Source organism: Pleurodeles waltl, chromosome 5, assembly GCF_031143425.1.
Source record: "Pleurodeles waltl isolate 20211129_DDA chromosome 5, aPleWal1.hap1.20221129, whole genome shotgun sequence".
Taxonomy (NCBI): domain Eukaryota; kingdom Metazoa; phylum Chordata; class Amphibia; order Caudata; family Salamandridae; genus Pleurodeles; species Pleurodeles waltl.
Window position 1 is genome coordinate 434,674,596 of NC_090444.1, and position 27,446 is coordinate 434,702,041.

General features: G+C 42.3%; 1 protein-coding gene across 6 annotated transcripts in view; it reads left to right on the forward strand.

The window, feature by feature from the left end:
• Nucleotides 1-27,446, forward strand: part of EHBP1 (EH domain binding protein 1) — a 1,526,717-nt gene that overhangs the window by 151,943 nt on the left and 1,347,328 nt on the right. For all 6 annotated transcript variants that reach the window (XM_069234213.1, XM_069234209.1, XM_069234211.1 and 3 more), the window contains exons 2-3: nucleotides 12,461-12,518; nucleotides 19,388-19,483. In XM_069234213.1, the coding sequence (XP_069090314.1) occupies nucleotides 12,461-12,518; nucleotides 19,388-19,483 (154 nt within the window). The remainder of the gene's footprint in view (nucleotides 1-12,460; nucleotides 12,519-19,387; nucleotides 19,484-27,446) is intronic.

Below are 27,446 nucleotides of genomic sequence, written 5' to 3' on the forward strand. Positions count from 1 at the left end.
AATTCATAAAAGTTTATGCCCAGAGGTGAGAAGGGTAGCCCACAACATAGCACACCTGTCAGATCACTCAGCAGTAATACTACACTTGGACATCAGGGTCATAAGTAAGACTACTAGGAGTACAATTAATCGTGCTTTATTCCTAGACGACGCAATAGTAGAAGCGTTAAAAAAAGATGCAAGAGAATTTTTTCATGTGAATCAAGGTACAGCAAGTCTATGGTGTGTTTGGGATGCGTTTAAGGCCTATATAAGAGGGAGGTTAGTGAGCCTAGCAACATATAAGTACCGGGAAGAGAGGGAAAAGCTGGGAAATATGGAATCGTTATTAAAAACGCTTCAAGTCTCAATGTATAATGCACGGTTAGAAGGGAAAAAGGATCTATTAGAGGAGCTGTCTTGTCAAGAGGAAAAGGTTCGGACTAGTTTAGACGCTTTTTTAGAAAATCGCAGTAGGTTAAAGTGGGAAAGTAGTCAATATGCACACTTTGAATATGGAGAAGGTTGTAGTAAATTGTTAGCGTGGAAGGTTAAGTCGGACCTTTCCAAAAGGCACATCTTATCAGTTAAATCTGATCTTACGAATCAGATCTGTACGGAGCAAGAAGAGATTGAGGGGGCATTTGTATCCTTTTTTCAGGAGATATATTCAGAAAGCTTGGTTAACTCGGAAGAGTCGGTAAGAGAATTTTTAGATAAAGCATACCTCCCAGCTTTAGAGGAGTCTAAAATGCTCTTATTGAATTGTAAGTTAAATGAGGCTGAGCTTGTTGAATGTTTAAAGGCGTTGAAAAAAGGAAAGGCAGCTGGTCCAGATAGTCTACCTAATGAACTATATAAGGCTTTGGGGGATGAACTTATTCCATTCTTATTAGAGTTATTTAATTCTATGTTGATAGAAGGGCCCCAAATACCTAATTCCTGGAGAGAGGCGACAATTTGCTTATTGTTAAAGCCAGGTAAGGATTCAACGTCTTGTTCTTCCTATAGGCCCATCTCCTTGCTGAATGTGGATTACAAACTTTATACAGGGATCTTAGCTAAGAGATTGGGGAGAGCCATCGGCAATCTGATTCATTTGGATCAAAAGGGTTTTATGAAGGGGAGGCAACTTCATGAGATAACTCACGAGTTATTTGCTGCAGTAGATTTGGCGGAACATGAGAAGGCGCCATTGGCGATCTTGACTTTTGATGCGGCTAAGGCCTTTGATCGTGTTAATTGGTTGTTTTTAAGGGCTGTGTTGGAAAAAGTGGGCTTGGGAATCCCTTTTGTCAGGGCGATAGGGGAATTGTATAGATGCCCCTTAGCGAGAATCCTGGTTAATGGCCAATTATCACAAGAATTTAGGATTTGGTGGGGTACGCGACAGGGTTGTCCCCTATCTCCCTTGCTTTTCAATTTATACATTGAACCCTTGGCTACTTTACTTCGGTCTTGTAAGGAGATTATTCCATTTCGAATTGGGGGTTGGGAAAAAAAACTAGCGTTATACGCAGACGATTTGATGATATATACGAGTGATGTTAGGTCTACTTTACCTAGGGTTAACGCCTTGATGGAACAATTTGGTAGATTTTCCGGGTACAGTATAAACGCAGAAAAGACGGAAATAATGTGTTGGAATTTGACTTATGTTTCCCCCTTAGTTAAACAAGAGATCAGATATTTGGGTATTCGATTAGCAACTGATCTTAACGAGGTAGCTAAATTGAATTTTGACATAGCATATAGGGAAACCAAAAAACTGCTAAAGGCGTGGGCCGCTCTTCCTCTTACGATAATCGGAAGATCTAACATTTTGAAGATGTGCATTCTTCCAAAATGTACCTTTTTATTTAACACTATTCCATTAGAGTTTAAGAAGAGCTGGTTTAAAAAACTACAGGGGGACTTATCCTCATTTGTATGGGCTTCCAAGGGAGTAAGGATTTCATGGAAAAAGATGAGTAGAAAAAAAGAGTGGGGGGGTATTGCGTCTCCGGACCTATTTAGGTACTATTTGGCTTTTCAATTAAAAAACATTAGAATCTTATTGAATAAAAAGTCAGAGTATGATTTAGTCTGGAGAGCATTAACGGCACACCTTGAGGAAGGAGCAGATCATTTCTTATATAAATTCGGACACCCTAGGTACTTTAAGAAAGTTCGTTTGAAACTTCCCAGACATGCATGCAATGTTTGGATGTATTTTCGGAGGGCGTTAGAGATACCTTATTTCTGCAGTTCGGCTCCCATTTGGGATTCACCTGGTACTCCTGAATGCTTTATTGACAAACTATCAATTCCCTTGAGAGCGAGTGGGATGGTAAGATGGGGTCAGATAATAGAAGGATCTGAATGGTTAAGTTGGTGTGCATTCCAGGAAGGTACTGGAGGGACAGTTTCCAGATTTAAGTACTTTCAGATATCTAGTTGGGTAAATTCTCGACGAACAGGAGAAATAGGGAGGAGCATATGGGAAGGGAAATTAAAACAGAAAATCATTAATAAAGAGGTTGCATTGTGGTACCATGCTTTGTTGGAAACAGCAGAGAACAGTGCATCCCTTCCCTTGTCGAAGTGGGGGGCGATTTTTCCAACTTTAGATGTTATAGCATTGTGGCAAAAGTCTTGTTCAGTATTGTGGCTTACTACTAGTCCAGCAGGGTTAAAGAAAAATCACTTGTTCACACTCCATAGGGTTTACTGGACACCGGCTAGATTAACAGCTATTGGGAAAACTCAGAAAAACTGTCCAAGATGTGGGGAAGACAAGGCAGACGATATCCACATGTTTTGGCAATGTTCTAAGTTGTTGAATTACTGGGGGGATATAGAGAGTACCTTAAAGGTAATCTTTAATGTTAACTTAGTTTTAAATCTATCAACAGTGGTGTTTGGGGTTTGGGAACAGGGTACAAAGTACCAGAGATTGTCAGTACAGCAGGAATATTTGTTGTTTATATTAATCCTTCTAGCCAGGCGAGAAATATGTCGTAAATGGATTGATCCTCTTCCTCCCCGTGCGTTGGACTGGCAAACATCTGTAAATCGAATATGTACAATGGAACAACGAGGTCCCCTGTCTAGAAAAGACAACTTCTGGATGTATTGGGAAAATGTTTATCAATAGTATGTTATTTTGTGCTGTATAGGTTTTTCTGTTTGGTCTCATCCTCTTGAACTTTTGAAATCTTAAGTCCAATGATTAGAACTCCCCCTTACCCTTTTGGGTGCTGCTTTGGGTATGATCAGGTCCTAGAAAGTAATAATTCTTGATCGATGACATACGTTCGGGAAAAGTACAATTAGTAGAACAGGTGGGACGGCTTAACTGAGGTATGGATCATATACCTGGAGGCACGTTGTTGTCTGCCGTGCCTGTGCTTTTCCCCCTTAACCAAAGCATGGGTGATGAAATGAGGACACAAAAAAAAAAAGAATTCAAAAAGTGTATTTCATTAACATGCAGAACCATTTCACCTTAGTAAATCAGATTAGATCAGTGCATTAAGAAGTTTTGTTTTGCTTTTTGTTTTTTAAGAATTATAACTTTTTTAACCATGAATTTTTGAAACACTCATTCTTCCTTTACCCGCAACAGTGCCAATAGTGAACTAAGAAGCAAGTCAGTTGTTAAGTGACCCTTTGGGTGGCCTGGGATCCTATTATATTTGAATAACGTTATAGTTTATTAAATCAAACACCAGAGAAAGTTTACTACAGCACGCACCCTGAAGTCCTGTCTTTCGAGTCCTTCTATAAGTGATAATGAAGGGAAAGTGGAATAACACAATTGCTTAGGATCACACAGTCTTGTAAAGTGGGATAGTCATGATTAATCCCAGGTTTTCTGGTTCACATTGTGCAGTTCAACTATTAGATGTATATGCTTCACTTCCCCTAAACAGACCTTGCCTCCAACACACCCCAAAGTCCCATTCCTCTAACCCCCACCCCCCCCAAAGTCCCATTCTTCTCCCCTACCCCACCCCCACACACCACCACCACAACCACCATCCTGTTGGCCTCAAGGCAGGCCCTCGGTCACATCGCAAGTTAAAATTTTGGCTCCCAGGAAAATCTTTGTGAGTACCAATGCCTTAGATGTTCCCAGTCTCATATTTCGCAGTCCTGTATTTATTATTTTAAGTCACTGGATTCCCCTATAGTTTTTTTTCTAAACCAGCCCATGGGCTTTCAGGCTGAGCTTTGTCAGTTACCTTTTGCTGACCTTTGGTCTTCCTGTCTCTCTGGGCTGCTGTAAGTTTGCCAGTTTTGATCAGAGGCATTCTGACCGCCACAACTAAGTTTGTTATAATGTCCACCTCCAGAGCCCCAAACTCTTGACTCCTTGATCCTTTCTAATCCTTTTTTTTATAGTGTTATAGTTGTTATTATAGCCACCTTCACCACCACAGAAGCACCATAACAGGATTCTTCCATCAAGAGTCAGTAATAAGCCTGATGTAGAATGAGTAGATGAACTGAGTTGTTCAGGGTTCTCAAGATTTAATCCAGAAACTGTTCAAATGACATTCTGCTAGGACCTGGACTAGCAGATGGTCCATCCTGCCTACTAAAAATAAACTTATGCTGACTTAATCTAGTAATCTTAACTATTCCAGGGACCTCCACCTTTGCAATACCTGAAGGGCACCTGGGGTGCTTGCTGCTGTACCGCTGAGCGTCAGAACACCAACTAGCTCCCCAGAGTGGTTTGACACAGTTGCGAAAAGCCCCCCCAGAGTGGTTTGATATGGGTACAACAAGCTCCCCCAGATGCACCATCCAAAACAGTACACTTAATGTACCTGATGACTGATAGCAGGCCTGGCTACTAACTACTTGTCAGCATATCCAAACGATGGCGCCGTGGGCTGTCTGCTGTGCTCTCTCCTGAGTGGTTGCCGTGTCCTGTATAGATTTGGTTCTGTGGCGGGCACAAGCATGGCTTTGCACAGGACGAGCACGGTGTATCCGCAGCCGCATTCAGTCAATGCATTGCAAACAACCTAATTCCAAGGTTTTCAACTCATGTGCCCAGATGAACTTGAAGGCCATACGAGATCCGAAAACAAAACTCTACGTCACAAAACATCGCAAGTCTCCACACTGTTCCTAGTCATAATCAAGTGTAAGGTCCTGTTACCCCACTTCCGAAGTTGTTTCCTTGGCAGATCTTCATTGTGGTCGAACTCTGCAGGTTAGTCAAAGAAAAATAATTTAAAATGGGAATCTTCTTCCATTCTCAGTCTCCAGGTATGACACGAGTCCATCAACAGGCCACTTTGTTTTGCTCCCGAACCCCTGAGGACAAATTCTGAGTGTGTTCCAGATGCATCCTGCTTTTCCAGGTTTGTCAACGATGTTGCAGCAAATTGAGGTTTTTAGGGAGGCTATACTGTTCATTTTTGCAACACTTCCAGCTCCCTTTGGTATGTCTTGCAGTTAGGCTACCATTGAGACGTTCAGTCCCAACACAGTGGTTCCTTCAAAATGGGTGAGGATCTTTGGGCTTCTGAGGACAAGCCTCAAGGATTCCAACTTAAAGCTGAACTCATCTTGGCTGAGACTGTACCCTGATTGCGTTGTGCGCTGCCTTTTCGCAATTCTTCATTCACCAGCTGTGATGCAATTCCTTAAAGGTTTGCAAAATACATTTCCACCTAAACTTTTTTGTGATTCCACATTGGGACTTAAATCTGATCCTCACTTTTCTCATGTATGCCTGTTTTTTGAGGCAGTGTCCAGTTGTCTGTTTCACCTCCTTACCTTAAGAATGGTCTTTCTGGTTACAATACTACACATGCGCTGGGTGAGTGAGCTTCAGGCCCTCTCGGTCCAGCCTCCTTATAAAACCTTTTTCCCCAGACAAATTAGGGATAAGGACTCGAGCAGCATTCCTAACTAAGGTGGTGACGCCTTTTCATGTCACACTATCACTCTCCTGCCCTTCTTTGTGCCACCTGATCCCTTGAAAAAGGAAGAGAGACCTCCATCATATGAATCCCTAAAGATCTTTGAGTTTTTACATTGATCATACAAAGCATCATAAAGTGGACGATCAGCTCTTTTTCGGGTTCTGTGGTGCAAAGAAGGGCAAGACAGTGCAGAAATTAACCATCTCATGGTGGGTAGACCTCTGTATTAAGATCTGCTACAAAATGGCCAAGAAGCAGCCTGAGGGCTGAGTCCACCAGGACCAAGGCTGTTACCATTGCGTTGGCTTACAGATTGCCTGTCCTGGATGTCAGTCAGGCAGTTACATGGGCATCACAAAGCACTACTCTTGAGAATCGGATCTGCCAGGATGGGCATTTAGCCCATTTAGTCGTTCAGGTCTTTATGGTCTGAGCCATTCACCAGACCCACCACTTTGGGATGTACTGCTTTGGTATCTCTTCACAAGGTGAGGAAACTGCAGTTAGTAGTATCGTCAGGAAAGCGAATTACTTACCTTTGATGATGCTCTTTCTGGTGGATACTCTATCTAAACACAGATTCCACACAGCCCTCCCACCTCCCAGTTCAGAGGAATCTGCTCTTCTTTTCATTCTAAAAAGGTCCCAGTCTAGAGATCTGCACACTGGTCATACCAATTGTCCGGTGGGCTCTGCTTTTTAGAGCGCGGACAACTCTTCAAAAGAGACTGACGTCTACACACATTGATATCGCTTACATGAAGCAGTTTGTCATTTCTGGAGCAGAAAAAGTTGACATTCAGCCGCCTGGCGCCACCTACAGGTGTACCGCTTTGACATTTTTCCAGGTCAGTCCGACACCTGGAGAATATTCTTAAGGTGAGGAATCTGCTTTTAAGTAGAGAATCCACCAGAACGAGTATCAATAAAGTTGTGTTACTTGTTCTACAGCGCTTCGTACCCCATTGTGGGGCTGTCACCTGGGAGTGACAGAAGACCTGTACTCTGTTTTTCCGTCAATTTGTTTTTGAGATTCTCCACATCCATCTCCAGCCATTAGCACTGTCTCTCAATGACTCATGTTCAAGTATATCATCTTGCTTAGTTTGGCTAGGTTCTTAGTGTGCGACATAATTTTTATCATTCCTCAATCAGTTCTGAATACTGATGTACTCAAGCTTTTCAGTCAGTCAATGCTGAGAACCTCTCCCTTAAATATGTGGCCCAAACGAGGGTCTTCCTGTCTCATGTTGCCTCATGTACTCCCCCGGTGAAGGAGTGTATTTGCTGGATCTTTGTTCTTTTGGCAGCAAGTTGCTACTGCAAGGGTGCACTGTACAGGTCATTCTAAAGTTTTGCGAGTTCAAAAGCTAAGCACCTGTTGCTCACCACTTGTTATCTATTACCACTAGGATCATGGGCCAGGGCTGCCCATGCTTATGCTGCTGAGCCATCTCTGGGCTCTCTTTAATATCACCTGCTTCCTTTGCTTTCCACTGCCACATTGGGTGGGCTGCTGGCAGTCATCATCGAAGTGTCATTTTGCCTCAGACAGCACGGGGATTCTTGCACCAGTAGTCTGCACCAGCACTCTGTAAGCTAAATTGTGCAATGAGAGTTCTTCTGTTTTACCCAAGGAGTGTTTGAGCTCAACTACTAACGGCGCAATCATTTGGGCATCATCTTGGCTACATGTTTGTCAGTAGCCACAAGTCCTCAGTTTCCCAACTTAGACCAAAACAATCGTTAATCCTCCCTCTTTCATGCTTCTGTTAAGGTCTTATCCCATACATTTAACAAGGGTTGAATGTTGGCAAGGACCATTAGTGAAGGTGTGGGTGGCACGTGTGGAGAGGGGACAGTTAGCATCTATAGTACATAGAGAGGAGCACTTAAAGTGGCTGTTTTGTAGTATTTATTGTTGGATAGTCTTTGTAGAATAGTAGCAGAGTGCATCTTTGTAGCCAATCCTAACAAAACTATACATGTTCTGACTCTTTGCACTTCAAGGAATCACAAATCGCAGCATCCCCCCTCCCACAATAGGTAGTTGACTAACGTATTCTTACATCGAACTTTTATTTTTAATTCAAAAATTGGAAATACATTGGCATCTTTATTTTTCATACAAAGAATAATTGCCACGGGATATGTGTGTTTAGGAATGTATTCATTTAGTTTTCTGAGCACTGTGATACAGGTAAGCCAACACTTGCACAGAGAGCTTGAGGCAATCACGGGTGCTAAAGCAAGATGAGCAATTGACGGCTTTTGATTGTAGGACTTACACGATGAGGCAGCAGCCCTGCAATTAGTAGTGTTTGGAGACCAGAGTAGGACTGCATTCCAAGAGTATGGGACTGCTGTCAGGTGGCCTCCTTGATGGGGAAAGCTCCATTTGTGTATGGCCAAGAAGGACAGTTTCCTTATGTTGTTCCACTGTCTCACTCCTCTCCATTTTCCCAAATTACAGACTAGACAGGAAGGCAGTTGATTCTCGCTGTTCCCTCTCACCCAATGGCCCAACCTTATACCCTTGTCCCAGTGGCTGAGACCGTTCGTTTGATCCGTGAGGAGTGAAGCTTTGGCCATTTAGGGCATGTTGCATACCAGATAACAGTGCAAGGGCAGCTGCCCGGCTTTGTGAAAGGAGACTCCGGTAGGATGTAAACCAGAATCCACGCACAGTAGGTAGACGTCGTCTTTTTGCTACTACCTGGACAATTCAGGCCCTCACTTACAGTTTTGCATATATCATTTGGCAGTGATTTGCATCTATAACAATTATGAAATAATGTTTCTCTTTCCCTAATTCTCAGGTTAAGCGTCCTTTCTATATGCTCCTCCAAATACTGTCTTGCTCGGGACCCTATATATTTTAGAATTTAAGGATTGCTTGTTCTGTTTTGGCTCATAAGCCTTTTGAACTCATGGTATCCATTCTCCTTTTGAGTCTATTTCGGAAATTTTGTACAGTGGAAAATACAACTGAAGCCCAGGCTTCAAAATGTAATAATAAACTTTGTTTTTCAAAGTTGGTTCAGTCCAACTACACATCTCTTCCCACCTTCAAATGAGAAACATGATCTGTGGCATGTCCCTTCCACGTGTTCAGTTCCCTCTACAATTTATCATTATTTACAAACAGTTCTATAATCTTTCCATTATAGACGGGTAAATTAATGAGTACATTTCTGAAGTGTATGCCTTTTACGGGGAGGGATTATTTTGGTTTGCAAGTAATTTGTTATTTTGAAGTGCTTCTTTTACGTTTCCTGAGAATCCCCAGTACTCTAATTTCAGCACTTAATACACGTTCTAAAAATAACACAGAACAGCGACAAGCGAACACATACATTTTACGAAATACATTTTTTTGTTTTGTTAGGAGAGCCCAAGGCTCAAAAACTGAGCACATGCTCCATTAAATCTCACGTACTCTCCGCTAAACAGAGCAGGGTTTTGCCGGAGCAGGAGACTACAACAAGGAAATAAATAATTCACGCAAAATGTAAGGCGTCAATGAGGTTGGTGCAAGTAAAAGCGACGAAGCGACGAACCGACGTGAGTGTTTGAGCGACAATCAAAGTATTTGCGTGATCAAGTGTTGAGACCTGTGTAAATGGTGAAACCAGGTCAAGTCAGCGGCATCTATACACAGCAAAGAGTAACCTTTGTTACTATGATGATACAACTCAGAGTTGTGTGAAGTGGAGAGTGTCTTGACAGTTTACAAGCATTATTTATGCGTTTGACATACAGTAATCGACAAGTACATTGAAATGTAAACACCCTGTGATTTGAGAAGGGTACAGGTTATAGTGTTCCAACTTCCTGGAAAATACCAGCAAACAACACCCATGTCGGTACTATTCCCTGCAGTGCGCGAATTGTGGAAAGGAAAGTCACATCTGGCATTGTGCATGAAGGTATGACCTTTTTCTGGTCAGATAAAAGTAGATAGCCACTTCAGAGGCACTCCATGTTCTTGGCCACCAAGAAGTGAAAGCAAGTCTTTGAATGCAGCCCTCTGACATCTGTATCATGACTTGTGCATACTTGGCAAAACAACTGATTCAGGCAGGATACTCCCGATTTGTAATTTTAAAAATGGCTATATTTTAGCTTTCTCCGACATAAAATCGACCCTCTTTTAATGTTTGTTCGTCAGTGGTGAAAATCAAATTCCCAGATTTCTTTTGACTTTGTCCCTCTTTCAAAGTGTTGGCATGTGTAGTAGTAGGACCTTGGGTGGTTGAATTTATCACGTCCAACCTACTCTTTTCTTTCCAACTGCATTCTGCTTAACATGGTTGACCTGTGCGATCGCTAGGTCTAATTGGCTTGCACTCTTAATGACAAATGAGATTTAAGGCTCTTCCAGCCTGTCAGCTCTGTGGGTCAGCCCAACCTCTGCCAGCAGCTAGTGTGATGGTTGCTCCACCAATGTGTGATCCTATATTAATGTGCCTTTTACAGCCCAGTCCAACTTGTGCCTCAGCTTTCTCCTCTGCAGCACCAGCAGTGGTTCCAGTGACTCACCTGTCATGTCCTTGGCTACAGAAAGAGGGAAGTAATCTTGCTTGGAAAGTGAGTGGGAGCCAAAATTGGGCAGGGGTCGCAGTAAGTGCTGCTGTGCTCAGCACTTGACTATGTACCTAAAAGTTTGCTTGAGCTCTAAAGCTGTCATCGGAAAAATGATTAATGCAATTTAGAAAGGGTAAAAGAAATGCATCACTCTTCTAGACTACTTTGCTGACTTCAAGTAAAGTAACAATCTTGCTTTGTAGCACATTACTGTCTGTCCCTTTTTGACTCTCCTCAAACAGTAATGACTCGTTGTCCGATAGCCAGATATATGAGATTCAGACATGTAAATTAGATGGTCTGGTACCTGCAGGATACAAAAAGTCGACTAGAGACCATCATTGAGGTACACTATCACAGTAACTTATTTCACAAACTCTCTCTCTCATACACACTCGGGCTTAGGCTTTCATACTGCTTGCGAATTGGAAGTAACCATTGAAGCTATGAGATATCAGTAGCTAAAAAGGTGCAGGAGCTAGGAGAGAGAGAGAGAGAGAGAGACTCTTAAACATACAATCATACATATGTGTGTGGTGACACACACATTGTTAGTGAAGCACCTTCATGCATAGTCACACAGGCACTGTTATCCACATACAGAGTGTTACATATCAACACATTGAAGCACCGTCATTTACAGACACGCCTTGTTATATAGTTGTTTTGAGTGCCGAAAACCATGTATTAAGTAGGAAATGTATTTGGATCCCTTTTTCTTCAAATAATTTGAAGGGTCTTTGCAAATAAAATGGAAAAAAAACATCAAACGAACTACACAACAATCCGTGGTTACATAATTAAAAGTAATGTTTTAGGGTGGAGCTTGCTGGGCTCCAGGGAGGGCATGTCCACTTCAGTGAGGACTTATCTCCAGGGGACCTGACCTGACTGGCAGCAGGAGACCTATGAGTGATCATTCAGAAACAGTCTGGAGTGCGTGAGGTGGACCTGCTTCTGCTGGCTTGACTCTTGGCTTTATCCTTGCAGCCGGTGACTGTGGAAATTGTCTGAGGCACCCCTCCCCTACAGCTGACGACTTTTGACTTAAGGTGGTGCCACTAATATTTCTGGTTGAAGTTACGAGCCCCTGGAGTTCAGAGGTAGCGCTATTGCTGGCTGGTATGATGCATCAGTAAAATTATCGAAGGCACAAGGGAATGCTGTGGAACAGAAGAGTGGGCCTGTGACTGTCCTCTGGTGTGGCTGTAGCGACAAAGGATGCCTGAGGAGAGGGACTAGGAGAGTGAATGAGGATCTGCTGGGCCTTCACTTATTAAGTGGTCCACTAGCTGGTTGCTGGGCAGATTCTGGGAAGTCTTAGGTCTATGTAAGTGTTATACTGTTCATCAACATATGCCTCCGCATTGCAACTGCCTAAGCCAAATAAAATTGCTGTAATTCTATCATTCACACTGATGCTTTCTAGAACTGATCCGTGTGATTAAAGAAATAGCAGTGGGGATATGTGGCAGCGTGGCCTGGTCCCTGGCAAAGGGGAAAGGGCTACAGTAATATTCCATTAGCATGACCTCCAGGAAGTGGGTTAGAGTAGAGGACCATGAACATTTGGGTAAACTTATCACCAAAGTGGAATTTATAAAACCCTGAATAAAGAAGAGACCTTGCCGAAAACCTTGTCCACTGGTAGTTGCTGCCACCGTTTTATCGACTTATGTTTGTTCTGCCCAAACAGGATGTAGGAGGTTTAGATATTCAAGTGATGGTACCATTCGTTTGCCCAAACTAATGAAAAAGCCCAAACATAAATCTCTGGTCAAGTGTGTTTAACTGCTGCTTGGTTTTTAACAGACGAGCTTATAACGCACCTTGATGGACACACCTTAAAGTGTAGTGTTATTGACAAAATATTTTGTGATGTATTCGATACAGAGAACGCTATTCTTGTTGTGGAGGCCAGAGTGCCCTATCATATGAAATAAACAATGTACTCTTGTCTTTTTCAGGCAGCCGGATAAGCTGGTAGTGGTTTGGACAAGAAGAAGCCGCAGGAAATCTTCGAAGGTTAGCTCCGTGAGCATTTATTGCTAAAACTAAAAAACTTTGTTAAATAATGTAGCACTGGACAAGATCAGCTGTTACTGTTTGAGGAAGTGTTGGGGTAACACTCTTTTGTTGGTGCCTCATATTTTAAAGACATTTTCAGCTTTGTAGTTTGTTTTCCTTGCGTGATGTGGGGAATTGATATTTTGCGTTACTCTAAACAATATTAGTCAACTTTTCTACCAAAACCAGTTTTAAGGACTCATATGTGCATTAGGTATGAATGTTGAAATGAAATCCAACCACAAGGTTAAATGACCCTCGCCGGTCTTTTGCAGGGTTGCTGTGTAAGGCTTGCCACGGCAGTAAAATTGCAGGCACTTACATTTTATTAATACAAAATGAGTAAACAAGACTCCAGTTTTAAGGCTGACTTAGAGCCAGCTTTAGACGTCTTGCCATTTTTGTACAATAAAGAAATCATAAGTAAAAAAAATACATAGAGAGGCTTTGAGACACACACGTCATCCATTTGTCTGTTCAGCTGTTGTTCACATTTTGCTTCCACACACCACAGCATACAGCATACCATAATGTGTCATCTAAATAGAAGTGCGCTTCAGTATCACGACTGGTAGACTTTTTTATTGTCTTTATTTTTTCCATGTTCATAATAGAAACAGCAAAACAAAACAAAGGCAGAAAAATTAATGGCACTGTATAACACAAGCGTTTTTTAGGAATTGTTTTAATTCATGGGAAGGCGCGCATACCTACAGCACTGCATAGCAGAGATGGCCAGGAGTTCCATGCACTGTCCTAATCCTGCAGGAGGGCCGGGAGACACTCAGCCAGGAGGCATCGAAAATGTATAATAATCTCTCACAATCATTTCAGGTACAGTAGCAAACCATGAAATGTTCTGCTAGGGTTCATCAGTATTATCCTACTTATTGCTCTGTGCAATAAGTAGGATAACAAATGGTGTAACAAATATGCAGTCAGTGGCTGCCAGATGTCTTTGAGTCTGGAAGCGGGGGGAGCAACTCAGCATAGAGATCAAACTGTTCATTGCAATGTAGTAAGTTAGCGAGCCAGTGTATACATTTTGGCGCTCTTCCTCTACCCTACCTGCAAGCTACCAATCGTTTAGCTATTAAGAGAGCTAGGGCCACAAATTTTCCATGTGGGCTACTATATCCTCAACATATCATAGCAGGGGCATCAGGGGGACTGGTCGCACCTCTTCTTCTGTCATAGCAGATCTATGCTAATGCTTATACAGTCTAGTGGACGACCAAGCCACATCAAAGACCCCCTCATCATGTGTATCATATCCTACACAGAGGTCATCCTCTCTCAGTCCAAATGTGCGAAACTGTACAGGAGTGTAGTTGCGTTGATGTAAAAATGTATGATGTATGATCCTAAATCCGCTGCTGGAGGAGATCATGAAAGTCTGTGCACTGCTCGAAGTACCACACCTCTTCCGAAATCTCTCGTTCTCAAATTCTTCTCCTAACCCAGTCTCGCTCCATGGGGCAGCACCAGCACTTCCTTCGGAGCAGCCTGATAAGAGTGTTGCACTTAGATGTTTTGTGGAGGCGTCAGTTAAGGGTTTGTCCAGGGAGAGGCAACACTAAAGTCTGTGATGGAAAATCAGGTGAGGCAAGTGTGGGGCTGCTACTGAGGCAATGGTAAGTGCAAATAGGGGAGCCAGGAGGGTCGCTTAGAAACTTGGCTAAAGATAAAAAGGTGCCTTGTCTGTATGGATCGCCCGAGCGTCAAATCCTTTGCCCAAAGCTGGGTCATTAGAAGTTGTTCATGTGTGTCTGGTAGCAGGGGATAATGGCTCAACGGGAGGATGGAGAGTATATCAACTTCCCTCCCACTCTCCTTCTTCACTCCTCCCAAGCCCTAATCCATCATGGATATTTCTCTAGAAGATCAGCCAGTGGTCATCCAAATCAAGTATGGTAGGGGCACCGGGGCCTTACTTTCCATTTCTTCTGCCAGATGGGGGAGGAATGGAGTGGGGTGGTACCAGTGAAAAGCATAGTTCACTTGGGCACACATATAGTACATTTCCATATCTGGGGGCTTCAAACCCTCCACAATGGAATGGCAGTGTAAGCATCTCCCATTTCAGTCTGGGTTGCTTACCTACCCATGCCAGACAGACCATCTGAGACCTAAGTGTGGAGAAAAAGGCGATAGTGAGCGGGAGTGCAGAGTTTAGGGATAAATACAGCAGTTTGATTATGCAAATATTCCCTGCAAGTGACAAAAGCAGCATGACCCATCGAATGATCTGTTTATTAATGGTGTTCAGTGCGGTGCCATAATTTGCTTGCATTATTGTTTCTCTGCCCGATGTATACAAGTGCCCAAATATTTGATTCCACCTGTGCACCACCGTACGGGATAGTCTGGTGTAAGTTGCAGTGAATTAGTGGTTAAAGTAAAAGATCCTTGATTTCTGTCCATTAGTGTGTGTCCCAGATAGCGAACCAAATTGCATAAACTCCTGTAGAATGGCATTTATGCTCACATTGGGGTCACGTAGGTAGAGGGTGATGTCATCAGCATAGTTGTGCCGATTCACATATCACTTGGCAAGTTCGGAGTAGCGCTCCTTGAGTTTGGTCACCAGGGGCTCCACGACCATCACAAACAGGAGTAGTGAGAGTGGGCAGCCCTGCCTGTTGACAGCTCCAACGGTGTTGACAGTATTCTGTTACTAGCTACCCTAGACATGAGTTGGGTGTTATTCTTTATCCTTTTTTGGTCGAGTGCAAGCGCTCTGACATGTTTTAATCTATCTGTGGGCTTTTAACTAAGCCCACCACACGCCCTTCACTATCACTCGTTCATGCCTTTCAAAAATCTTTTGTTATCATTGGTAAATGTCTTATGTTTGTCTCTTGGGGCAGTTTTATTACCGGCTTGGCCATCGACCCTGTTACATAGATAATTGCACGTTTTCCGATACGTTTGACTGCAAGCAAACTTATTTTTCCTTTTGTGTCTCTCCTTCGCACTCATGGCGGCTGTGTCGCTTTGAATCGGCTCGCTTATGTTGTGTCGCTTTGAATCGGCTCGCTTATGTCAACTGTTATACTTTTCATTTTCAATTTATGTGGCAAGAAAAGTCCAGTTAGAAATTTTCGACTGTAGTAGCTCTAACTCGAGCAAACACGAGACCCATTACATTGCAAATGCTTGTTTAATCATTCTTGTGTATTTCAAATATGTATTCATTTCACCATAATTCAAAGCCAATAATAGCTTTTCTTTGAACCAGTAAGAATCATATTTTCCTGTGATACTAATTAAAACTGAAAAAGGGTTTCTATGCCTGTTTTGAGTCCACACCCTAATGAGAAGCACTTGCACTGTTATATTAAAACTACAGATGATGTGTAATGTTTTCAGTAATGGAAAAAAAATGTACTGCAAGCATACAGCAGCGACCTAAGAGTGATGGCTTTGTTTCTTTTTTCCCTTTTTCTTTTTCATGGCATCCGTCTGTAGTAAAGTATTTTTTTTAATTAACCAATAGACCATGAGCCAGGACCCCAAATTTAGGCCATTGGTACCATTCAGGGAGATGGGTTCTAACATAATTGTTTTGCAAGGTATGGATGCCTAGAGGTGGAAAATTGCAACAATAACTATATAGTCCTTAAAACAATAACATTGAAACTTTATTGTATTCTTTATATATTGATATAGATTATATGCATAATTTTCACTGTTTCACTGTTCACCTATTTCATGCGCCTTCATTATGTTGGATACTTTGTCTTGAAATGCCTTTTTTGCAGTGGCTCGGCAAATGGGTTGTCCAGCTTTAAACCAGTCTAACAGCTCTCGTAACAGTATCTTCGTCTTTTTCAATTTGTGATTTATGTAGCTTTGCGTGAGTAAGATCTGATCTGTTATTCAGAATAATTTCTCTTATATGACCCAAAAAGGTGCTTCTGTGTTCAGCCGTCATATAAAATCTTTTCACAGCACCCGTCTTGAGGTTTAACCTTGTCGTACCACTCTCAGTCTGTGTATCTTTGTTGACTGTTACTTCTATCGCTTGATCAACCGGAATTAGTCCAAACGGATTAACATCTGATAGTTGAACTGAAAAGCATCCAAATGTTCTCTTCGTAATTCTTCTCCACCCAAGTGATCAATTCCAACCAAGTCAGTCGCAACATAGCTTTATACACACACTTGTGTACTCAAACTGCACGATGGTGCATGGACCTTCTAATACTGATGATACTGATCCTTCTGCTATCATGTCTGCTTCAATGCAAAGGTTGTGAAGGCCAGCATCTTGAAAGCGTTTTCCAATAATGAACATGACATTGCAAATGGAGTTAAAGATGCCCATTCGAAGAATTATTCTGTCATACATTGCTTTATGCTTCCACACGAACTCAGATGCTTTTGTGCAGAGAGCTTGATCCATGACCACTACAATTTTCTCCAAATGCAGCAATTCCCTTATCAGCTCTGACTGTTTAAGAATTTCAGAAACAGTTGTCAACTTAGTTGCAGGGACATTAATGGTGGGCAAGTAGTTGATGGAATTGTGTGATACGCTACTTAGGTCTCTAGTACAGATGTTAAATCCTGTCCAACTTGGTATTATCTGTGCGAGGCTCGCATCTTATCTCGCAACAACCCATATCATGTACTTATTTTGAGCAAGCTTAAATTAAGCAACACATTCTGGCATGACTTTGTTACTTTTCATATGGCTGAGGCCCAACTCGTTCACCAGGAACAAACATGAACAAATCTTCAGCATTTGTGGTGGTCAATGTTCTTTGCTTTTGTTTCTCAGTGCTTGGGAGAGGAGCTTTAAAAGGTTGTGGTCCAAACACCTTGGACTGCACAGCTATACCGTTGACTCAGTGACTTGTCCCCTTGTTAGTAAAAGTCTCTTGCAGCCTATCAATGTTATCTCTTGCTAAGTTAGTGAAGACATGAGGCTGAATATCGGCTGGAAGAACAATTTTCTCATTTAAGGTAGCAGCAAGTTTCGGAAGACAAAAGACGATATCATTTTCTTCCAGTTGTATCAAATCCCATGACCAAGTCTGTTTAGAGTGCGTTCTTACAGCATATGGGAGCAAGAATAGCTTTGGAGTTTCTGCTGTCCATTTGTGACTGCTTATAAAATGTCCTGACTGAATGATTGCATAAGTAAGGCAATACTTTTGGACGTCTTTGTGTTTTCAGGATCTCCAGTCAGAAGTCCTAATAGGAATCATTTAAGGTAATCGGGTAAATTAATCTTTCCTAAAGTCTGATAGGTGATATGGCCATAGTGTTGATGTCAAGTTTGTTTTTATCATTCTTCTTATGTGCGATAATGTTGGATCAAGCGTTCTTGTTCATGTCTGCTGCCTTAACCTTTAAAACTGATAATTCTCTTTTCAAACTCTGTTTTTCTCTTACAGCACACTCTAACATAAGGCTATCACATTGGGCCAATCATTTTCCTTCGTTGTCTGAGAATATGTGGAGGCAATCACTAAACTCGGAGTCAGATTTTCTTCTAACATGCTTCTTGGTTGATTCACCTATTCCCTGTATTCCTCTGCATGTCATGAGGTTTTCAAGCCCTTCAGCAAGAGTAGTCACATGCATTACCAATTTGTTGGGAATAATCACGGTTCTAATGTATTGAAATAGTTCATCATGTGCTTCATCTCTCATATTTTTGTAACGATCATGGGTTTGACTGCTAGATGCATGATCTTCGACCTTTGCTTTAACCCTTGTATAGTTCCTATAACAAGATGTATGATGGTCTTCTGAAGCAATTATGTCCCTTCTACAAACTGCTAAGATCTTTGAATCACAATTAATGGTTGCACACTCTTGAAGACTTTTGTTAACTCGAAGCTCAGTGGCTTTGATTGGTTTCTCACACGTTGATGTTCCCTTGTAAAATGTTATCTTTACACAAAATATACATTCGTCAGCATACACATTTGACTTTAATGATTTGTTTTTGTTTAAACGTTTACTCGTGCATTCCCTCGTTCCAGCATCATCACTGACACTTGCTTCAGCTTTTCACTTAATAGTCTGTAAATTTCTATTCATAGTAAACAGGCTCCTGCACTTCCTATGGTAAATACTTGGAGAACCGTGTTGCTTTACACATTTCGCGCAATGTCTAATAATGAAATGCGAATCCTTACTTGTGCTGCCTCTAGAAAAGTTTTCCATGATGCGTAGTCCTGCGGGCTTGTCAGCATAACTCCATGTTGGACATTTGACCATAAATGAATTATACACTGGGGATTAGAGGGACAGGATGTGCTTCAGCGCTCTTTATGATGCTGCACTGTCATTCACCACCAGCTCTGGAAAAATAAATGATTTTAAAAGTGTATACTTTTTACTTGGTTTACTTAATATAACCATAATTACCGTTATAATTATCATCAAGTTATATAATCATATTTACTGGAATTGTCATTTGTAATAATACATTTCACTATAATACAAATTATGAAAAAAAGGTCCATTTACATCAAGGTATCTTGGGAATGGAGTGGTAACACACAAATGGCAAAGAGTTATGACTTGCTATCACATATTTTCCATCTCTGTGCATCCATACCTTGCCAATAAATCATATAAGAACCCACCCCCCAAGTGGTACCGATAACACCGTTGGCTCAAGGCCTAATGCAACACGCAAGCTTGACCAGGTCAGATCTGTTGGTTAGCAGTGGTTATTTTTTTGGTTGTGTAGTTAATGTGTGGTTGTTTCTCTTTTTGTGTGTCTCAGCCAACTAACCTCTCTACTCTTTATCTCTTTGTTTGATTTCTGCCGTGCATCAAATATGTTCTTTCATTTTCCGCAGGCTCATAGTTGGCAGCCTGGCATAAAAAATCCCTATCGTGGAGTTGTGGTGTGGCCTGTTCCTGAGAACGTTGAAATCACCGTGACACTTTTTAAGGCAAGTGCAATTACAGGATTTTGTACTTTATACTAAATCATCCTTTTAATGCTTCCTAATATTATTGGATTGGTATCGCTGAAATAATTCATTATATCTCATTCAGAGGTCTACTTAACGGCGTTACCCTCAACACAAGATCATTCTTGTTCTCTCACATGATGGTTTGTGTTCTCAGGAAAATAAGATGTGCCCAAGATGGAATTATTAAGCGTTGTAATACAAACCTGTACAGAGAATGCCATAATCAAGGCATACCATTTAACCATATATTGTTGCTTCAGCAAGTGTCCATTTTGTTTCTCAGTATTTATGTAATGGGTTAAATGACTGTCCCTTTTAATTTCCTTTTGTGGCATCATAAGTATCACTGCAAGATTAATCAATCACTATTTTAATAATTCCATGAATGTGAATTAATTACATCTTTTTTCTTATGCAATTATGTTCTGTTATGTGGTCTCTAATGTATCTGTATCGTATACGGTATGCTGATAAATTAACATTTATCCAACGTGCCTTAGTAGTGAGCTTAGTAGTGAGCTGAAGTAATAGCCTTGTTCATAAAATAATCTGAACGTGTGAGAAATATTCAGCAAAACAAACTTCAACGGCGTACACAAATCATTCCTGCTGTCTCCATGATTTAGGACTCTTAATACATCATTCCAATGGACTTGCAATGCTGGAATGTAAAACTAATTGCCTGGGAGTTCGCTGAATTTCCAAGCAAAACGAGAGCCTGGTAAGACAACAGAACAGTGAAGAGCAACATGGCTGTCAAAAGTAACCTGCCTGGCAGGGTGGCTCAGTGAGTGGATTTTGGACTATGAGTTCGAATTCCAGTAAGGCCAACTCAGACTTGAGAGGCCTGTAACTTTGTCAGCATTAAATTGGGTAGCAACAGTACATTGTGTATATAGAGAATTTAGACATTTTCCGACGTGCAGAACGAAGCTCTACATGAAACACGAGTTATTGTTATATTGCGAGCCACGTTCTCGGTGATTATTTCAGGAATGCGGGGAGTTATCTGCACAGTGGTCGGTGCTGGTGTTGGCACTCAGCAGGAGGCGAGTGAACAACTACCTGGTAACCTCTGGGTACGCAGAGTGGTAGAATACCTCTCTGCTGTGTAGGTGAATACATACCAAGCTGAAGTTCCACGAAGCATCGCCTGCGCTTCGCCTGCGTGATGGAGTCAATGCCAGATGTCGCATCAACAAGGTGAATGGTTCTAGGCAACAGATGCTTATTGTCTTTTGGGGTTTTTGGTATAGTGCTGCTAGACTTTTAAGAATAGCAGTGGGCTTTACTTGCTGGGATAATTGGATAAAACGTGCACGCCATCTCCAAGTGTAAAAAACATTATGTAAAAAATACATTAGTGAGTCAAATGCATCTGTGATTGGTATCCGTATAATTCTCTAGCTTTTAAATGATACATACATTTGTAGTTGGATGGGACTAAACATACAGAGAGAACAGCATTACAATAATAAGATATGCAAGAAATCTACATTTGTAATACCAGTTGCTGGAAAGAGGACTTGGTCATTATGCGTTTAGTGCACGAAGGAGGTATGGAGCTCACTTGAACCTATGTGTGGTGATAAGAATTTGAAATAATGTGTCTAGTTGGGATGCCAATGACTTGGTTTTTTTACACGTGAGTTCAGCAGCAGTTCTTGGCAATGCAAAAGAGGGAAGTTTATATCATCTACCGATATAAAGAGCACGAGCGATCTTAGGACAGGTTAAATAGGCGAAGCTTTAGTTTGGGGTTGAAGATTGGAGTGAGGCACGTAGGAAGGGTATCCTAGGTTCTAGGTGCATTCCCTGAGAAGGTTTGCTTGATGATGGATATGTTTTTTGAAATGAGGTGTTTTGAGAAGTAGAGGTTGCAGTTTTTACTGGATGCTTTCAGTTTTGGTGCAAGATAAAGGGCACATTAAGCCATATTGCTTGGTATGTGAAAGACCCTTTTTATTTTTTATTTTTTTTTATAAATTGAACAGGAGAAATGATGTTGAATTTTCCTCTAGAATGGAGGATGTCTTGGAAAGGGCTAAGCCGGGACTTAGGTAGTTTTCTTATTAGACAGTTCTCATATTTTATGCTGCTTTTAGGAACCAGTTTCAGAGACGTGATGAGTCGTATCCCTAATGAGATTGATAATGCAAGGCCGACTAATTTATTACCCGCAGACTAACTAAAACTCTTCTAGTCCTATATTAACTGGAATTTATATACCTCTCACTATTTCTAATGAGCTGCTCTAAATATTGTGTTCCCGGTTCTCTTGATCTCTGGTTTTCACGGACACTTAACACTAGTAAGTTACCATCACCTCCATATCAGAAGAGTCACATGGCAATTAGATTTAGAATAGTGGCTGATTTTCGAACATTAACAAAGTGGGGCAAACTTCAGCAAATAAAAAATGGAACACAGCAAGAATGTGCAAATATGAACATTTTTGCTGTAGCTTTTAACAAAGGAGTTTTTGTTTTTCGCTCGCCTTCTTTTAGATATTAAAAATAGGCGGATCTTGGCTTCCATTTCGTTGAGGGTATGATGTGTTTATTTTATTTCCAGTTTTTATAAAATACTTGGTGCCATTTTTTTCAGATGCTTCAACAACTCTAGAATTTCAGAGGATGAGGCACATTGAGAGGGTAGACTGACTAAAGCAAAGGAAGACCGGTGATTCAAGTGCATTAAGAGTGTTCAGGGATCTGACTTTTCAGTCGTCTTTAAATCCTCTGTGCTTGATGTTTGAGGTAGTTAAGCTTTAAACACGAGAGGCAATAATTCAACCCACTTTTTGTAGAAAGCAGGTATTGGAAATCTCTTCATCCTTTAGTGGTTTCTGTGCAAGGTAGAGTGGAGTCAGTGGGAGTTCCTAGTTAATGTGGAAGAAGTTTGTTTCTTTCCAATGCAGACATGTATTTCAAAATGTTAACTTGAGGGTGTGACTGCCCATTGTTTAACAGAGTGCATTACAAGCCTGCATTCACAAGGGTAAGGCGTTTAGCTGGTGCTGGGTACAGATTCCCATAGGTTCACACTTTGGTTGTTCCTTTGTATTCTAGAGAGGTTCTACATAGTCTCAGGTCGTCCTCTGCCATGGAGGGTCATGACCCATGACCTAGTCGGATTACCTATCTGATGCCCCATTTCATGCATCTACAGCCCAAGCGAGGCAGTCCTGGAAATGGGAAGTAGATTGGATTCCCAAACACTGCCCTGGTGTATAAAGGTTTGCCCTGGTCTTTGTCACTGTTGATTTTCCCCCTGAAATGCTATTCTACTCTTTTTTAGGGTGCCAGTGTTTTGTGTGTCCATCTTATTTAAGTAAAAAGTGAAGTGATGGTAGCTGTTAACACATGAGCGGGTGCACAAGACCCCATAATCCCACGAAGAGCCTTATTTGATACCTCCATTAAGGCACTGGCTACAGGGTGGATTGAAATGTCCACCCTGGCCCTGCTCACTGCCCCTTGAGACAGAAATCAGCAGAGAGCAATCTTTAGATATAATATATAGAAAAGTGGCGGGTGGGGAAGAGGGGTATGTTGATTAGTTTGTCTTTAAGAACAAACAACCTTTTGTATTGGAGTTATTCAGAGTCATCTGTTATTATGAGCACAGACATGTTTGTGTTAGCGTGACCTTTTTGTGACAACTACGATCAGAAATTGTACTGTCTAATTAGTGTTTTTAAAGATAAATATTGTCAAATTGCTCCATAACTCATATGAAGTTAATTGTGAGTTAACAGTAGACTCAGAGAGCATTTCTCCATCTCATGGCAACGTAAAGTGCTTAAATCGTGTTGAAGAGCCATAAGTCCTGGTGTTCAAAATATTTTCTTGTCCCCTTTTGGGTTTTTGTTTGGACGCCTAGAGCATTATTCCACTTGGTTTGTTCAAGAGTTAGCATATTGTTGGCTGGTTGAGTGTCTTTGCGATCTATCCCACGCTAGGCGCTCCAACACCCGACATTTAGAACTTGGCTCCGGGCCGTAAACACTCATAAAAGTAACAGTAGTATTTGGGGCCCAGATCAATACAATTTTGAACTAAGAGATCCAGATGTCACATTTACTTAAATCATTTGGGACCCCATCTGGACCAGGAAAGTTGCCACTTGCACTTTGCAGTATATTGCTGCAGTAACTTCCTGCAAGATTACTTGTATCACCATGCCCGCAACATCCATAGTTAGGAGATCAGCCTCTACATCAGCATAAATCTGGGAAAAATGAGCCACGCTATTAGCACCGGCAATATGGCAGCTGGTTTGGGACACATGTCGATTTAATGATCTCAAACTTGCCACCTTCTCCAAAAAGATCTGCTGTTCTTATAGCGGCATGGGCTAATGTATCCCACTGCTGAGTAATAACTGCCCTCCAGCGCCTGTTGTAACAAATTTGTAGCACTTCCGGAAGGTAGCTACTGCCCCAGGATCCCTTGGAATAGAGTTAAGGGCCTTACGCAATTGTCAGTTCTCCACTGAACAATCATCCAACTAGCGCAGTTCGGCATGCGCCACTATATAAGGTTCAAGAAAAGACAGCCTAATCCCATGATTAAAAAAAAGGTTAGAAAGATGCAACTATCCCCAAATATGTCACATCATCGTCCTAGCAATTCAAGATGTGCTACATATTTCCAGCCACAACTCTACCTAAAGCTTGGGGTGGATCGGAAAGCTTCCAAACCAGCCTAAGGCCATCAGTTAATGTGTTCAAATTACAGAGCCTGGCGTCAACTAACAATGACTCCCTAAATAGCAGGATCGAAGATACCACTAAGGAGTATGGTCGCTAAAATCAGAGCCAATAATGCTACTGCTATTCAGTAAATCCATTAAATTCTGGGAGATAAAAATGTAGTCGATATCGGAAGGACTGGTCCACCCCCAACTCCCCCCTGCGAAACGTGGGTAGCCCCAGATCACCTGTGCCAGCCACATCCAGTACATTATGCAAACTAGCTGCTGCCAAAAAACCCAACTTCTTCATTTCATCACTGATCTGGCCCACCAACACCCAGTATTCCTTTCCCCTGTCCTGAACTTTGCAGTTTTGTAGTAAAATCTCCTGCCAAACATAAGTACAGTTGCTGGCCCTTGCTAGAGGCCTTCTCCACCATAGAATTAATGAACTCAAATAAGACAGGAAATCTAGAGTTAGGGGCTCTATCAAGCCATGCCCAACTGCTTGAAAGTCAGAGCTAAGAGTATTTACAGCCTCTACACGACCACCCAGGGACAGCTTAATCCACACTGACAAACCTCCAGAGAGACAGGTGCACTAAAACATACAAACCCATCAAAAGCAATAGTGTTGACCTCCCATGTTTCCTGAAATAAATGCAGAATGTCACAAATTCTTTCCATGCTGAATGCTTCATCTTAGTGGCGATTCCAGCAATGTTCCAGCTTAATACGTTCAGGAAAGGGTGTTTTACAGTAATGGCTGGAGAGCTGAAGCTCAAACGTGGGCACCCAGAGTCAAACACTAGCGAGGATTGTTCAGCGGTTACACTAATAAAGGTAGGCTGAGCAGGGTTTTGCTGGGTGGGTGAAGCCATCCCCTCAGCTGTGGAGATAATCTCACCTTGAGACCTTGTCACACTAAGCCACTTAATCTTGTTAAGTCCCGAAAGCGGTGCATACCTATCATTAGCTAGTAAGTTCGACTGAGAAGCAATGTTACAGGGAGACAGATGTGGTATCTAGTTAAAGGGTCTATAAAAATAACTCAGAGTAGCATTGAAATGCTAGTCAGAGCAGATGACCTCACCTCACAATGCTTCAGTATCTTTGCTACTGTAGATGGATGGCAAAAGTTCCATGGGGACATACTTCTGCCGCTGAGCCCTTTGGCCTTTAGCTGCAAGCATGTTCAGTGACGCCCAGATTAGAATCATTCTGCCAGTGTACGGGCTTCAGGCCTTAGAGAGAATAGTCGATTGTGCTTCCAAGGCAGCCAGACTTTATTTAATTGGGGTTAGTTGATCTTGTGAAATCTCAGCAAATTTTCTGTATATTTCCTTGATGGTCAATGCTTCCAACACCGCCCCACTGAGCACCTTATAAGTCTGAACTAATGAAATGCACAAGATGTTCTAATGTTAGGCCTCTTGCATTTGGGAGCGGGTTCAGAGATGAGTCGACTCTAGTTGAACATGGGGGTGCCAAACAAAGAGGTTAACCTCACCCGTCTTGTCCCTTTTCATGGGTCTTTCGGAACTGTGTGCAAGTCCCCCATTACCCTCCCTTAGGGTACATTCTGTTACTGAATCGGATGGTGCAACCTCCAGCATGCTGTTGTCACGGGCTGTCTCTCCCGCCTCCCCACCCCTGACTCATTTGTTCCTCTCCCTGCTTCCATAGACAGTCTTTACTTTGTCAAAACTATTTCGTTTGAGACAACCCCTATGGCCTGCTCAAGCATGGCGTCTATGCTTGTAGGTCTATAGGGAAGGGTAGCTCACCCGTTGCTTTGCGTTTGTCCATGGTGTACTAGAATCAGAGTGCTAACCTGTCAAGAATTAATGCACTTTTTACAAATAAATCCTTTGACTGCAACTTAACCACACCCCAGCATGAGCAATTCAAGAGTATCAAAATGCACTTTGTGTCCAGACCCTCTCCTGGACTATAATCAGCCTAGAGCAGACTGCTCCTCCCTAGAGACAAGAGGCAGATGTGCAGGCTCTGCCACCAAAAGCCCAAGCGCAGGATGGCCATGCTTACCCCAGGTAGCTGCTGTTAGAGGGGTGGCCCAGCTCAGCTTGTTTGGCTGGTGGATGGGTGCCGGCTGGCCCGCCCTTGGCACAGACGGGCCTATCCTTGGCCTGGGTGTGACCTGCACACAGCCAATGCTGCGGGGGCCAGGGTGCGCTTTGAGTGCGATGGAATTTGGCAGCCCAGCCTAGTGCGTTGGAGCGAGACCAAGCACTGGGGCTTATGGATTTGGCGGTCCTTCCCTAGGGACTAGAAGCGTTCATAAATTGGTCTATGACCATGTGAAAATCTTGGAGCGTCACAGAATAAAGTCATAGACGGAACAGTCTTGGTCGAAGTCAAGGGTGCGGATGTGCTCCTAAGGCCAATATGCCTCAGTCACCATCTTCAGGTAAGTCCAAAAAGTAGAAGAAGCACACACGGTCCAAACACAGCTGCAGTTCATCCCACAACTCCCACCATTCTGACTAGCATGACATGCTGGGTACCTCGTGGCTGTGAACTCTGTTGCCAACCCCGGAACAGATTCAGAGTTTGATTCCATTGTCCCCCAGTACCTGTCCCTGCAGTGATGCCACAAGAAATCAGGGAACTCTGAGAGATCATTGACTGAATATTCAGAAGGTCCAACTTTTGCGTCTCCATGCCCTAAAGATCTGAAGTGGCCGTCATTCAGTTTAGTGCTGGTGGATTTGTCCCTGACTGAGCCACTATCCCTCACCCAAGATCGGTTCCGCCTTCGGGCTAGATGCAACACCCCACACCTCATGTCGTACCACAGCCTCCGTCACAGACCGATCATCAATGTTGACACCGATGTAGCCAATGCTGCAGGGTGAGGCTTTAGTCATTTTGGACTCCAATGTGAACCAGGTGCAGCCTCTACTGACGTTGCACAGAATCTGCCCTTATCCAATGTCTGATCCTGAGTCACTTCTACACGGGAAACATGACTATGAAGATGATGATCAATCACCTCTCTACAACAATGAAAACCTATTTTATGACCTGCAGGATGCCAGCTGATTAGACACCTTGTCTGACGCTGACCTACATTCACCTCACCAGCTGTAGAGTCTGCCTCCTTTAACTACTGTGATCAGGAGAGCAGCTGAAGTCCTAGATTTGACTATCCAATTGACTGAAGTCAAGACTAATGTTCTTACTGGGGTGTTACACCCAGGGCAAACCATGCAAAAAC